Source organism: Mobula hypostoma, chromosome 10 (genome assembly GCF_963921235.1).
Source record: "Mobula hypostoma chromosome 10, sMobHyp1.1, whole genome shotgun sequence".
Lineage (NCBI taxonomy): Eukaryota > Metazoa > Chordata > Chondrichthyes > Myliobatiformes > Myliobatidae > Mobula > Mobula hypostoma.
The window spans coordinates 110199726-110213928 of record NC_086106.1 but is presented as its reverse complement, the minus strand read 5'-3'; the positions used below and the strand labels follow the sequence as shown (position 1 = coordinate 110213928).

At 38.3% G+C, this 14203-nt stretch overlaps 1 protein-coding gene across 1 annotated transcript in view; it reads right to left on the bottom strand.

Annotated features, from left to right (window-relative positions):
* The window catches only part of abcb7 (ATP-binding cassette, sub-family B (MDR/TAP), member 7), a 56239-nt gene that overhangs the window by 27576 nt on the left and 14460 nt on the right, over window positions 1–14203 (bottom strand). Inside the window, exons 2-4 of the mRNA XM_063061033.1 lie at window positions 14015–14098; window positions 10518–10637; window positions 1380–1512 (exon numbers count right to left, since the gene is read on the bottom strand). Coding sequence (XP_062917103.1) covers window positions 1380–1512; window positions 10518–10637; window positions 14015–14098 — 337 coding nt within the window. The remainder of the gene's footprint in view (window positions 1–1379; window positions 1513–10517; window positions 10638–14014; window positions 14099–14203) is intronic.

The window sequence follows — 14203 nt, the reverse complement described above, 5'->3', positions numbered from 1 at the left end:
CAGCAATTCAAAGTTGCTTCGTGTAAAATTTCAAAATTTCAAAAGTGAACACAAAATTAATAGATTAAATAGATCTATCATGATCTGCCCGTTATGTTTAGGGCAGAGATGGGCAGCCATCTGTCTGTTTTTAGCCATGTCCTCTATAGTGCCCCAGGTGTGGTTCAGGGTCCTCATTTCTGCAAATAAATCTATAGTATACCAAAATTGCATTTCTTATTTGAACAAAAATACAATTTAACTATCTCAGCAAATTCTATGCCTAACACACAAAATAATTCCAACCATCTTCAGTCTGAGTATATTGATCTCAGCTGGGCTGTGACAAGCCGATAACAGCTGCAGCATTGCAGGCTTTGGAAGAGAGATGCAAAATATTGAAAAAAGGACCTCTGTAATGATCACTTTCTGGCAAGCCCAGCACGAAGTGCATGTGAATATGTTTTTTTTGAGGACAGGATATAACTCTGCTTGGATCCATCCAATTATTGGCAAAACTTACTCCTTCTCAGCACGGAAACTCGCATGAAAAATGACAATTTATTCAATGTACTGGACAGCAGCTGATATCTGAGTAACTGAATCTCAGCAAGAAATTGCTGAAAGGAGGGAGAAACAATTAAAAAAAAATCAGTGAGTAAATAACAAATGCAGTGCCCATTCAAAACAAAGAATGGCAATTGGCACAAGATATTTGATCAATGTTTTTGCAGGCTCCATATAAAGGTTCCAGCATTACAAACAGAAATGTTTCTGGGGAATTTATGGCAATTATTGACAAGCTGTTTCAATAATATAATGGATCTATGCAATGCTTTAAATACAGCTATTTCCTCATGCTGATTCCTGTATGTTGTTTCCAGTTGTCCACATTGCTACCTGGTTTTGAATCCATTCCCTGGAACATTTATTGACATGAAGGAGAGCTTGGCAATAAAGAAAAAGCAGAGATATGCCACTAACTGGATAGCTCACCAAACATCCATCAAGGTAAAATAAACTAAATAGTTCCATGATACCATCTACCACAATAGCTGAATGTCCATAGATCATGGCATGGTGGACTGGGGAAAAAACCTAATCAATTTGCAGTGCATTTGCCCAGTGAGCACATATTTGATGCTTCAATTGTTTTTTTTCCCAGATGGTCATTTGCCACATGCATGTCTTATTTATTTATTTCTAATTGAAACATTTACATGACTCACTTTGATACAATGATACATACTCTCAAAAAATCACTTCAGTAACAGCCTCCAGTTATATAACACATTTATGCAACATGAAGATAAATCCCTGCAATTCTAATCATCAGAATTATTTAGTAGTAGCTGCAAGTCAGTCAACATCTGTCAAGCAAATTAAAATATTTTACTTACAGCCAATAAGAACAGTTGTTGCCATGGTGATGACTGTACTGGTTGCATCATTGAGGTTCAAAACACTACCTGACATTTGGTTGAGTTCATCTACTGCATATTTAAACATGAAAGGAACCATTACATTTGTGAGCTGCAAAGACACAAGAACAAAACAGTACAAAAGGTTGAACATTATACTGAGTGAGTTATATGACTGATTTACAATTTCCTGAAGAAAGGTCCTGGAGGCAATTTGAAATGTCAAGTCCATGCTACTGGAAAAAGTTGGCAGTAAAGATTTAATTGACTACAACAGCTAATAGCTGGCAGCTGATGCTCGTATTATTATTGCTTCATTGTATTTACATGTCAGCTTTTAACAACAACAATACTACTCGTTTTACACTTATGACTGAGACCAAGTACTGCTCCAATGCCATATTTTAAGTTTGCTGATGACACCACACTCGTGATAAATCAGCACATAGGTAGGAAATTAAAAATCTGGCTCTTACTCAATGTTAGCACGACCACGGGTCTAATTATTGACGTGTCCATAAGCCAGTCCTCATCGGGGAATCAGAGGTGGAGTTGGTCAACAACTTTAAGTTCCTCAGAGCTACAATTTCAGAGGACCTGTCCTGGGCCCAGCACCTAAGTGCAAGTATGACGAAAATATGACAGTGCCTCTACTTCTTGAGGAGTTTGTGAAGATTAAATGTGACATCTAAAACTTTGACAAACTTCAATAGATACATGATTAGGAGTCTGACTGGCTGCATCATAGCCTGGTACGGAAACATCAAGCCCTTGAATGAAAAATCCTATAAAAAGTATGGCCCTTTCCATCACGGGTAAAGCCCTCCACATCACCGAGCATATCTACATGGAGTGTTGTCGCAGGAAAGCAGCAACCATCATCAGGGACCCCCACCACCCAGGTCATGCTCCCTTCTCACTGATGCCATCAGAAAGAAGATAGGGGAGCCTCAGGACTCACACCACTATCCCTCAACCATCAGGCTACTTAAACCAAAGGGGGGGATAACTTCACTCAGCTTCACTTACCTCACCACTGAACTGTTCCACAGTCTCTTTCACTTTCAAGGACCCTTCATTTCATGCTCTCAATATTTGTTATTTATTTATTGCTTATTTATTATTATTATTTCTTCTTTATTTTTGTCTTTGCACAGTTTCTTGAATTTTGCACTCTGTTGTCTTTCATTGATTCTATTGTGGTTATTGGATTTATTGAGTATGTCTGCAAGAAAATTAATCTCAGGGATGTACCATGGTGGTATATATGTACTTCGACAATAAATTTACTTTGAATTTTTGAACTTTGGGCAGCAGTTCGATTAATGTGCAAAGAACTCTGCTAAATCATCCCATTTTAAGAAAACAATAATTGATGATTCTTATTATTTAAATATCAAGATATCTAACATCAGTTCAAATCACTCTTACTACTTAAAATTTTTTCATCAACCAGACTACACAATATTCACAATAATCACTTTCATGTTTAAACATAAAACATTTACTTTATGTGTTGCCTCTTTATTGTATTTGCTGTACTGTTCATGAATCAAGAGATGTCGAGGAAACATGAAAGTGATTATTGTGAATGGGAAGTCCAGATCAAATACTCACCTGTACCTCTACTGGTGACTACGAACATGTAATACTTAAGTCTAGTTGATGACAAAATTTTAAAGTTGTAGAGTGATTTGATTATAGGAAAATGTTACAGATTGATATTCCTAAAATATGAAGTAGTAATTTTCAGAAGAAAATGTAAAGGTCTTTGCAATAGTTGAATTGGTAAGCTAACGAAAGCCTGCTGTGTAGCAATGTATCTGGTGGCAATCAGGATTTCTTCACTTTCACTTAGTCCCTCTTTAGTTTTCCCACAGATTTATCCCCCAGGAATCTTGCATTTTTACGATCTTACACAAATGTTAAGTGGATAAGGAAAGAAAGAAGGCTTGAGGGATGAAGTAGCATAGACATATGGGTTGTATAATCTGCTTTTGTGAATAGAGAAACGTTCAAGCAAGGATCAGCTAAAACAAAGTCAACACTGGAAACACATCATTGCCAAACACCCTGCAATTTTGGATGTTTCTTCCATTCACCCTAGGTGATTGTAGAGACAGTATTTTGAGAAAATATAACTATCCTAATTTTCCTAGCAATCTAAAAATTTTGTGGAGGAGTATTCATCATCTTTTACTAAAGACCATAGTTCCAAGTAACACCATGCTCAAAGACCACTTTCAAAACTGCTCGGAATATTTTACCACGAAGTAGACAGGATTCCACCACAATTTCAAATGTGAATTCTGCAAAATTTAAAATTTTCCAAGTAACTGAAGGAAGAATAGGTAATATTAATAAGTGGAAAAACTAATGAGCAACACACAAAATGCTAGAGGAACTCAGCAGGTCAAGCAGCACCTACAGAGGGGAATAAACAGTCAACATTTCAAGCAGAGGTGCTTCATTAGAACTGGAAAGGAAGGAGAAAGAAGCCAGAATAAGACAGTGAGTGATGGGAAAGAGTACAAGCTGGTAGGTAATAAGATGAAAGCAGGTGAGGGGGAAGATGGGTGGGTGGGGCAGAGGAGTGAAGTAAGAAGTTGGGAGTGGATAGGTGGAAGAGGCAAAGGACAGAAGAAATCTGATATGAGATAACAGTTGACCATGGAAGAAAGTTAAAGAGGAGGGGCACCAAATGGAGGTAATGAGCAAATGAGAAGGGGTGAAAGGGGAATGAAAATGGGGAATTGAAAGTGGGGGGGCAGAGAGAAAATTCAAAAAGTCCCAGAGGTCATGCCATCAAGTTGGAGGGTACCCAGACAGAATATGAGCTGTTGCTCCTCTAACCTGAATGTGGCCTCATCACGGCAGTAGAGGAGGCCATGAACAGATGCGTTGGAATGGGAATGGGAAGCTGAATTGAAAAGACTGGTTACTAGGAAAAAGTGCCTTTTCTGGCAGACACAGCAAATTTGCTCAATGAAGTGATCACTAATCTACAACACTGTTGCAGAGGAGGCCACACCGGGAGTGCCAGATACAGCTGATGACCCCTCACCTGGAAGGACTTTTTGGGGCATTAAAGGAGGTGGTGTATGGACAGGTGTAGTATTTATCCTGCTTGCAGGGATAAGTGTCAGAAAAGAGATCAGTGAGGAGGGATGAATGGACAAGAGAGTCAAATAGTGAACGGAGTGGAGTAGGAAAGACCTGCTTAGTGGTAGGATCCCGTTGTATGTGCTGAAAGTGATGGAGAATGACATGCTGGATACGGAAGCCCATGGAATGGTAAGAAAGAACAAAGGGAACCCCCATCCCTGTTATGGTGGGGTGACGGCAGATGTGTGAGAAATAGAGATGTGGGTGAGGGCAGCATCTAATACTTATAATGAACTTTTATAATTTAAAAAGAAACTGATATTTATAATTAAAGGACTACTTCTTCCACTTGGCCAGTCACAGGGTTACGGTTGACACCATTCTAGCTATGTGGGTACTGAAGTGATTAATGAGACCAATGTGGGAACTGAAGATTCTTCCAGACAAGACAGGCCCTGGCTAACAGTTTGTGAAGTAGTGCTCTCCTTCCTCCGCTTATGCAGGGCTTCTCTGGTCCCCATAACTATACCAAATACTCCTCCTCCACTTATAATGATCATGAACTAAAGATGCCTAGGAATCATGAGGACACTGCACTTCTTCACCTGCTTTGACTTTGATCAGCTGCTTGAATCTTTTCATCCATACATGCTGGTAATTTCTTCGGGGGTTCTCTTGTTCAATTGGTAAATAAAGCTTTAGGTAGCATTGCCTCAAACTAGTGGACACGCAATAAGAGGAAGTGGCAGTAAACTGATGTTTAGTGAACATCCAGAATGAGCTGAGTGGAAGGGGCAGTTGAGAGAATGCACACCAGTCTTCATTGAGGGGTCAGCAGTGGAAAGAGCGAACAGCTTCAAGTTTCTGGACATGAGCATCTCAGAGGGTCTATGCTGAGCCCATCATATTGATGCAAGCATGAAAAAGGCATGCCAGTGGCTATACTTCATTAGGAGTTTGAGGAGATCTGGTACGTTACCAAAGACTCCAGCAAATTTATCAAGACGTACCGTGGAAAGCATCCCGACTGGTTACATCACTGCCTGTTATGGAGGCTCCAATGCACAGGAGGGTTGTAAACTCAGCCAGCTCTATCATGGGCACAAACCACCCCACCAGAAGACACCTTCAAAAGGCACTGCCTCTAGAAGGTGGCATCCATCCTTAAGAATCCTCACCATTCGGGCTATGCCCTCTTCTCATTACTACCATCAGAGAGGTATGGGAGCTTAAAGATGCACACTCAACATTTTAGGAACAGCTTCTTTGCCTCTGCCTGTTTTCTGAATAGTCCATACTCCTATGAATATTACCTCCATTCCACTTCTGCACATTTATTTTCATTTTTATTATAACCTATAGCGATTTTTGTTTTATGCTTTGCACTGTACTGCTACCACAAAACCAATTTCACCATATGCGAGTGATGATAAACCTGATTCTGATCGGAATGAATTCCCGACAACAAGCTTAAGTCGGCAAAAAAATAAGGACAATAAATCTGCAAAAGTATGGAAGATAATAGTTGGATATTTAATTGGGTTATTTGATCCAATGATGTAGCGCAATATTGTGGTTATTTACTGAAGAGTTAAATGAAAATGCAAAATCTGTATTTAAAAGAAAATTTATACCAGAGAGAAATACCATTGAAACAGATGAGGAAAATTATGTTGCATGGTGAAACCATGAGATATGGTCTTATGAAAAGTCTAAGACCATAACACATAGGAGCAAAATTAGGTAATTTGACCCATTGAGCCTACTCTGCCATTTGATCAAGACTGATTCATTTCTCTCTCAACCCCGTTCTCTCACCTTCTCCCCGTAAACATTCACACCCTGACTTATCAAGAATCTTTCAACCTCTGCCTTAAATACACTCGATGACCTGGCCTCACCACCCTCTGGCTAAAGAAATTCCTCCTCATCTCCATTCTAAACGGACATACCTCAATTCTGGTTCTAGACTCCCCCACTACAGAAAACATCCACTCTGTTTGGGCCTTTCAACATTCGATAGTTTTAAATGAGATTCCCCCCCCCCGCCCCCGCCAATTCTTCCAAATTCCAGCAAGTACAGGACCAAGACCATTAAACGCTCATCATATGATAAGCCTTCCAATCGCGGAATCATTTTCGTGAACCTCCTTTGAACCCTCTCCAATGTCAGCATGTCCTTTCTTAGATAAGGGGTTCAAAACAACTCAATAACATACCATTGAACAGATGAGGAAAATTATATTGCATGGTGAAACCAATGGTAAGCTTTCAGTAGAATGCAGTTATGTTTTTTTACATAGATTTGATGTTAAAAATTAAAGTCTGCATAACAAAATTAAGCTTCAAAAACTACACATTATCTTAAGTTAGCATTTAAAATATGAAAATCACTGCAGAGCTTATAATCAAAACAAAAAACACATGTCAAACAGAAAATGCCACACTGGAATGAATAATGAGATTTACCCCACTATGAAAGAAGACCAAGCTGCTTAGGGAGGATGCAGTCACATGGATATTATTTAAATGAAGTTCTCGAGTGAATAAAGCCAGGATTTTCAGGACACAGGATATACGGTTAATATCATTATTGCAGCTGATGACACTAAATACTAACATGGTTTTGGGGCAGAAAAGGGGGTCTTCAGCAACAAAGGAGTGTTTTACCATGAAACAAAGATTTCAGCAGTCACTGTAAGCTTAGATTGCCATTTCATTTCAGCAAGACCATCTTGTTAGATGTATTAAACTACCATCTTCTGATTATATGTAAAAACTTACAAATTTGATGATGAATACAAAACCAGTGTCTGATTTATCTTATACAGATAATATTAATAAATTGCTTTTGATCCTGCTTTCCCTTCTCCCATTCCACAACCTTGCATCGATATTTGACTGAGGGGAGGAGGGGTGAGAGCAGATGGGTAACTTGAATTGAAAGCTATTAAGTGCCATCACACTAGTTTTATTTATTCATTGAGATACAGCGCAGAATAGACCCTTTGAGCCACGTTGCCCAGCAATTCCCCAATTTAATCCTAGTTTAATTACAGGACAATTTATAATGACCAATTATCCTACCAATCGATATGTCTTTAAACTGTGGGAGGAAACCAGAGAACCTGGAGGAAACACACACAGTCACAGGGAGAACACAAAAACTCCATACATGCAGTAGTGGGAATTGAACCCGGATCGCCTATACTGTAAAGAGTTATGCTAACTACTGTGTTACTGTGCCATGGAGAGGATAGAAAACAAGTATCCATGCAAACATCAACATATTTAGACACTAATCTATTGTGTGAGGTTAATATTTAAGAAACAGAAATCGAAAATGCTGGAGACACTCAGTAGGCCAGGCAGTATCAACAAAGAAAGCAGAGCAACGCACACAAAATGCTGGAGGAACTCAGGAGGCCAGGCAGCATCTATAGAAAAGAGTAAAGTCGATGTTTCAGGCTGAGACTCTTCATCAGAACTGGAGAAAGGAGAAAAGAGAAGATGAGGAGTCGGAGTTAGAAGGTGGGGGGAGAGGAGGGGAGGGAAAAACACAAGGTGACAGGTGAAACTGGGAGGGTGGGGAGGGGTGAAGTAAAGAACTGGGAAGTTCATTGGTGAAAGAGATACAGGGCTGGAGAAGGGGGAATCTGATGCTGATTAACCTACTGAGTTCGTCCAGCATTTTGTGTGTGTTGCTATCAGATAGAATGAATGCAACTCCTTAAGCTTTAAGACAGCTATAGCTAAGTATGAACACAGAGAAATTTTTTTATTTGTGAGTGAGTATTAAACTGGAACAGGGCAAATTACAAGAGTTTTAGCCAAAAATAAGAGTTAATTGGGAAAAGCTGTTTTTGGGCAAGTCTACTCCTGACACGTGGAGAGTGTTTAAAGACAACTGTACAGAGTACAGGCACGTTCGAGTGAAAAGGACAAGAATGGCAAGGTAAAGGAATTTTGACTGTCGAGAGGGATGGGGAATTTAGTCAAGGGGATAAAAAAGGAAAACATATGTAAAGCTTAGAAGACTCGAATTAAACAGAGCCCTTGAAGATTATAAAGAAACGAGAAGAGTGTGGGGAGCCAGGAGGGTCCATGAAAAGTCCTTGGCAAGTATGATTAAAGACAAGGCTGTCTATGCATACATAAAGAGCAAGAGGTTAACCAGACAGCAGGTAGGATCACTCAAGGATAAAAGAGAGAACATGTGCTTCAAGGTGCAGTACGTGGCTGAGGTCTTAGGTGAGTATTTTGCTTCATCCTTTATCAAGAAGGACATGGAGGAAAGGAAGATCAATGAGTGGCATGCTAATTTGCTAGAGCATTTCCAGTTAAAAAAGGTAGTGTTCAGTCTGTAAGAGAACATTAAGGTGAATAAGTCCCCAGGGCATGATGGGATATACCACAAGCTATTGCAGGAGATGGATTTCCTGGGGCCTTGACCAATATCATCATATCCTCTCTAGCCATATGTGAAGTCCTCTTGTTTTGGCGAGTAGCTAATGTTGTTCCACTACTCAAGAAGGAAAATAGGGATGACGCTGGCAACTATAGATCGATGAGACTCATTTCAGTGAATGGGAAGATCCTGGGAAGGATCCTTAGTAGTAGGATTTAAGAGCATTTGGAAAAGGCATGGCTTAATTAGAGACAGTCAGCACAGCTTTGTGTGGGGTGGCTAACTTGAGTTTTTCAAGGCGGCAATAAAGGTGACTGATGAAGGAGAGCTGTGAATGTTGTCTACAAGGATTTTAGCAATGCGTTTGATAAGGTCCCTTATGGGAGGCTCATCCATAAGATTAAGATGTATAGGATCCATGGTGAATTTGTCATTTGGATTCAGAACTGGCTTGCCCATAGAAAACAAACAGTAGTGATCAATGAAACTTACTCTGGCTGGAGGTCAGTAACTATTGGATCCAGCCCAGGACCGCTGCTGTTTGCGATATTTATTAATAATCTGGATGAAAACGTAGGTGTGTGGGTTGGTTAGTCTGCACACAGTAGAAAAGTGGTGGTGTTGTGGATGGTGTAAAAGGTTGGCAAAAGATACAGTGGGATTATACACTCAGTGGCCACTTTATTTGGTACCTCTTGCTGTTCGAGTATAGAGAGCAGTTTTGGGAATTGATTCTGGTAATGAAAGGGTTGAAAGCGTAAACATATGAGGAGTATTTGATAGCTCTGTGCCTTTTACTCACTGGAGTTTAGAAGAATGGGGCCGGGGATGGGACGGGGGTGAGAAGATCTCATTGAAATCTACCGGGTATTGAAAAGGCTGGACACAGTGAATGTATAGAGCATGTTTCCAATTGTGGATGAGCCTAGGACCAGAGGGCACAGCAGCTTCAAAGGGCTGAGTGGCCTAATTCTGCTTCTACGTTTTAGGGTATTATGTATGTATCCTGTTACCTCAAGCTGCAAACCTCCATTTCCCATTCTTCTGGACATCCCATCTTCTTCAGACACAATTCCCTTGTCCTCTTCCACCTACCAATAACTACAACCTGCAACAAGATGTCACTATCATACACATAAAGCCCTTCCTTTTTAACAGTATATTAAGGAGACAAGGCAGAACACCACAGAACAGTTGAATACAAATCGAGTGCTGTTTGAGAATTCCATGACCCTTGCATCCAGGTACAATATTCATTTAATTGGAATGGAGGCTAAATGATATAATCTAGAATTCACTCCCAAGATTAGCAGAGGGAGAAATCTCATGGACATTTAACACACATGATAGTTGAAGAGAACATCCTGTCAAGTCCAATCAGTCTAAATTACTAGATTTCCATGATTCTCACTACATGATTCTAATAAAACTCTCTGAAGTTAAGATACACAAATATTTTAACTACACATTCTCTTGGTATAATTTTACAATAAAAAGGCAAAATGTAAATTTTTATTCCATTGGGCCGAACAATAAAATTAATCAACACAAACTGCAAGACACATGTACAAAAAAACTTTAAAAAATCTGCAGAAATCACCAACCTTTGCTCCACCTAAAAGACCGAGAGACAGCGCCACCCTTCCACGGAGATCAGGTCTATCTTTTGGCCAAACATATGTCAGCATTGCTTTGAGGATTTTCCTTGCATCAATATCTTTGAACTGAAAGATAAAAATAGTGAAATAAGTGTACAACCAATACTAGATAAGTTTATGTAAATAGTCTATATTTCTGTTCTGTGATCATTATTGAGGATAATGTAAATGGAACTTTGCAGAGACCAAGTTGTCCTTCTGGTTCAAGTTCATTATCTCAACAAATATGTTGATGGTTGGGCTCAGTAGGATCTCCTGCTAAAGTTTCATTGCAATCAGTGAAATCTAAAAAAACATACAGAATGAAAAGAATGCTCAATATTTTTTACTGTCAAGATTTCTTAAAAAGGATTTCTATTGATTTTATTTGACAGCACATTGGTATCAGATGACAGCTTCATTGGATTATTTAAAAAACTTACAACATCCTTAATCTAGATTCTTGTCTATGAAATGCTCCACATTTACACTACAACTTTCCCTACAGTATTGTTCAGCAGTTACCAGGCAAATAAAATATACATTAGGTCAAATTAACAGAATGGAATAAAGGGGAAACAAAAGGCCATATTAAAGTATGGATTTTGACATAACATTTCAAAAAAAGGGAAATAGGAAATGATTTTGTTAAAGTTTTAATAGCCTTAAAGGATAACGTGACAATCAGACACAAATGAGGATTTCTTTGTCTTGGCTTTCACGGAACAGCTTCTTAGTGGAAATTATAGATATGGAGGAGATTAAATGAGATAATTATAGATAAGGAAATAGTGCTACAAATCAAATCTCAGAATACTATTGTAAAAAGAAAAAAAACTTTCAAATTCTCTTAGATGGAAATGTTATTCTACAGGACCGAGAAAGACTACAATTGTGGAATTAAAAAACATGGTTTATAGCCATGTAAGAGCTTTTTGAAGTCACAGTAAGGATGAAATTAATAATCAGTTGGAACAACATGACCAGAACAAATGCATAAAAATAAAATTGAGAATTAAAAACTTAGTGCAATAGAAAAATGTATTTCCAATAGTGTGGAAACTGTATAAAAGACTCCAAAATAAAAAGATGACAAACACAAAACCTGGGAATAAATTTAAACAGAAAAACATTAAAGAATGTATAGGGAAAAGATGAAAAGATAGTTCTAGAGAAGCCAAAAAATGAGAACAGGAGAACAGTTTAAAGCATCCATGTATGCAAATAAAAACTTATTTTGATGTGAAATTGTTGAGTTTTAGAAAGCTGTTAGGTACCTGATGTCAATTTAGGATACTGTATAAATTAGTCGCAAGAGACTTCACTCTCAGAAAGAAAGTGAATGCCAATGAAGTTACTGATCTGTAGAATACCTTAGCTAATTTCAGTCCAAAAGTTTAACTGAGCCTATCATTTTCAATCTCTTCCCCTGTCCCAAATTGATCTTTACTTTGTATGTCTTTCCACTTAAGTTCAACAAACTCAAGGAACAGTACTGATTAAGCCTATCACAACTTGACTCAAGAGGTCAAATTTATTATAGTCAATGTCTTGATATTTTAGTCTATCATAATGGTTCTCTGTATTGTTTTAATCATCTCATTGTCAACCATGTCTTTTGAACTTCTCTCTTCCACCTTAGGGAGCCTTCACTTATTTGGTCCCCTCTCTTTCCTTGTCGTCACTACAAGTTCAAAATTCAAAGTAAATTTGTTATCAAAGTTACATATATGTGACTATACACTACTGTGAAATTCATTTTCTTGCAGATATTTACAGGGAAAAGAATTATTAAATTCATGAAAAACTACATAAACAAAGACTAACAACCAATGTGCAAAAGACACACAACGCAAATACAAATAATAATACTGAGGACACGAGTCGAAGAGACCTTGAAAGTGATTCTATTGGTCACAGAATCACTTCATAGAAGTGATGATTGAAGTTATTCATGCCAGCTCAGGCGTCTGATGGTTGTAGGGTAATAACTGTAAAACCCACCTTTTTCCCTAGTTCTAATAAAGTTGCAAACTTGAAACATTAAAACACTTTCTCTCTCCATAGATGTTGTCTGACCTTTTGAGCATTACTAGTATTTTTTGCAGATTGAGCTTCAATGGCATAAGTATATACAGATTGAGCACTCTTTATCTGAAATTCAAAAATCCAAAAACCTCTGAAATCCAAAAGTTTTTTGAGCTATGTCAAGACATCACAAATGGAAAATTTCCCAAGGCGCTGGGAAGATTCCCAGGCAATGTGCAGGTCTCTGCGCACCACCAACAGTTCTGAGAAGTGACCTCACATATGTAATGAACAGAAGTTGATGAAAAATAGAAAAACACGGCATAACCTGAAAGATGAAGATCTCAATTGTGTGTTGAAAGAGTGAACCCATCAGCATAGGAGTGAACATATGCCACTTTACTGTATGTTGTGAAAACAGCAAATATCTATCACGATTAACTTAAAATTGAAGCTAATTGTGAATATTCAGCAAACTGATTGCATAAATTTAAGAAAAGGCACTGCATTAATTTTTAAAAATATCTGTGGGTGATAAAGTGTCTGCTAATCACGAAGTAACAGAGAAATTCATTGATGAGCTTGCCAAGATAAATCTCTAGTGAAAGTCTAAGCCACTGAATGGCTGCCTCAGTACACGTGTGATGAACAAGTATAAGACAAAGTCTGCTTAGGAATGATGGCGATGCCAAACAGCCATAGGTTGTCCATGTAGGCAGCCAAGAAAGTGACAGCTCATCTTTCTGATGGTTCAATATACACATTGTTTCATGCACAAGATTAAAAATATTATATAAAACTACCTTCTGGGTATATATACAAGCTGTATATGTAATATAAATGGGTTTCGTGTTTAGACTTGGGTCCCACCCCCAAGCTATCCCATTACATGGATGCAAATATTCCAAACTCCAAAGTCCACAAACTTCCAGCCCCAAGCATTTCAGTAAGGAATGTTCAACCTGTACACTCACACTTCGAAGGAGTTTTTCCAAAATCAGATATGCAAATTTATATATGCATGGCAGATTCCTAACTCAAGCTTTTCACACATTTACAGGGCACAAGTACTTTAAACACCTTTCAGGGAGCAATATACAGAAAATGCACTGCAGAAACTTGGCAAAGCTTTTCCTACTGCTCCCAAACTTGTAACCTCTACAGACACATGAGAAAACCTCCTAATTATTCTCCAGGTTGCACATTATTACAGTTGAGGGAAATTGCTGGTGCTCCTCACCGAACACTGAAAAACTGCAGGCATCCTTGAACCAATAGACTTAGAGATAGACAATAAATCTGGACAAGTAATGCTCAAAATCGCATGAGTGAAAGTCAAACAATACCAAACATTTATTTTATGAATAATATGTTTTTTTCAGGTAAAACTCAGTCATCAGATATTAAAAATTCAATCATAAAATGGAAATAGTTACAGTTTTGGGGTCAGAATGAAGGCCTCCACCAGCATGCCCATGCCAGTCCGTCCGTTTATCTACAAAATGCCACCATTGTGCAGTCTGAAACAAAAAAGAAAAAACAAGAAAAATTTTTTAAATTATTTAAGAATAGAAAATTTAAATTATTGACCTCCATAACACATTTAAAAACTTCACTGCTGATGC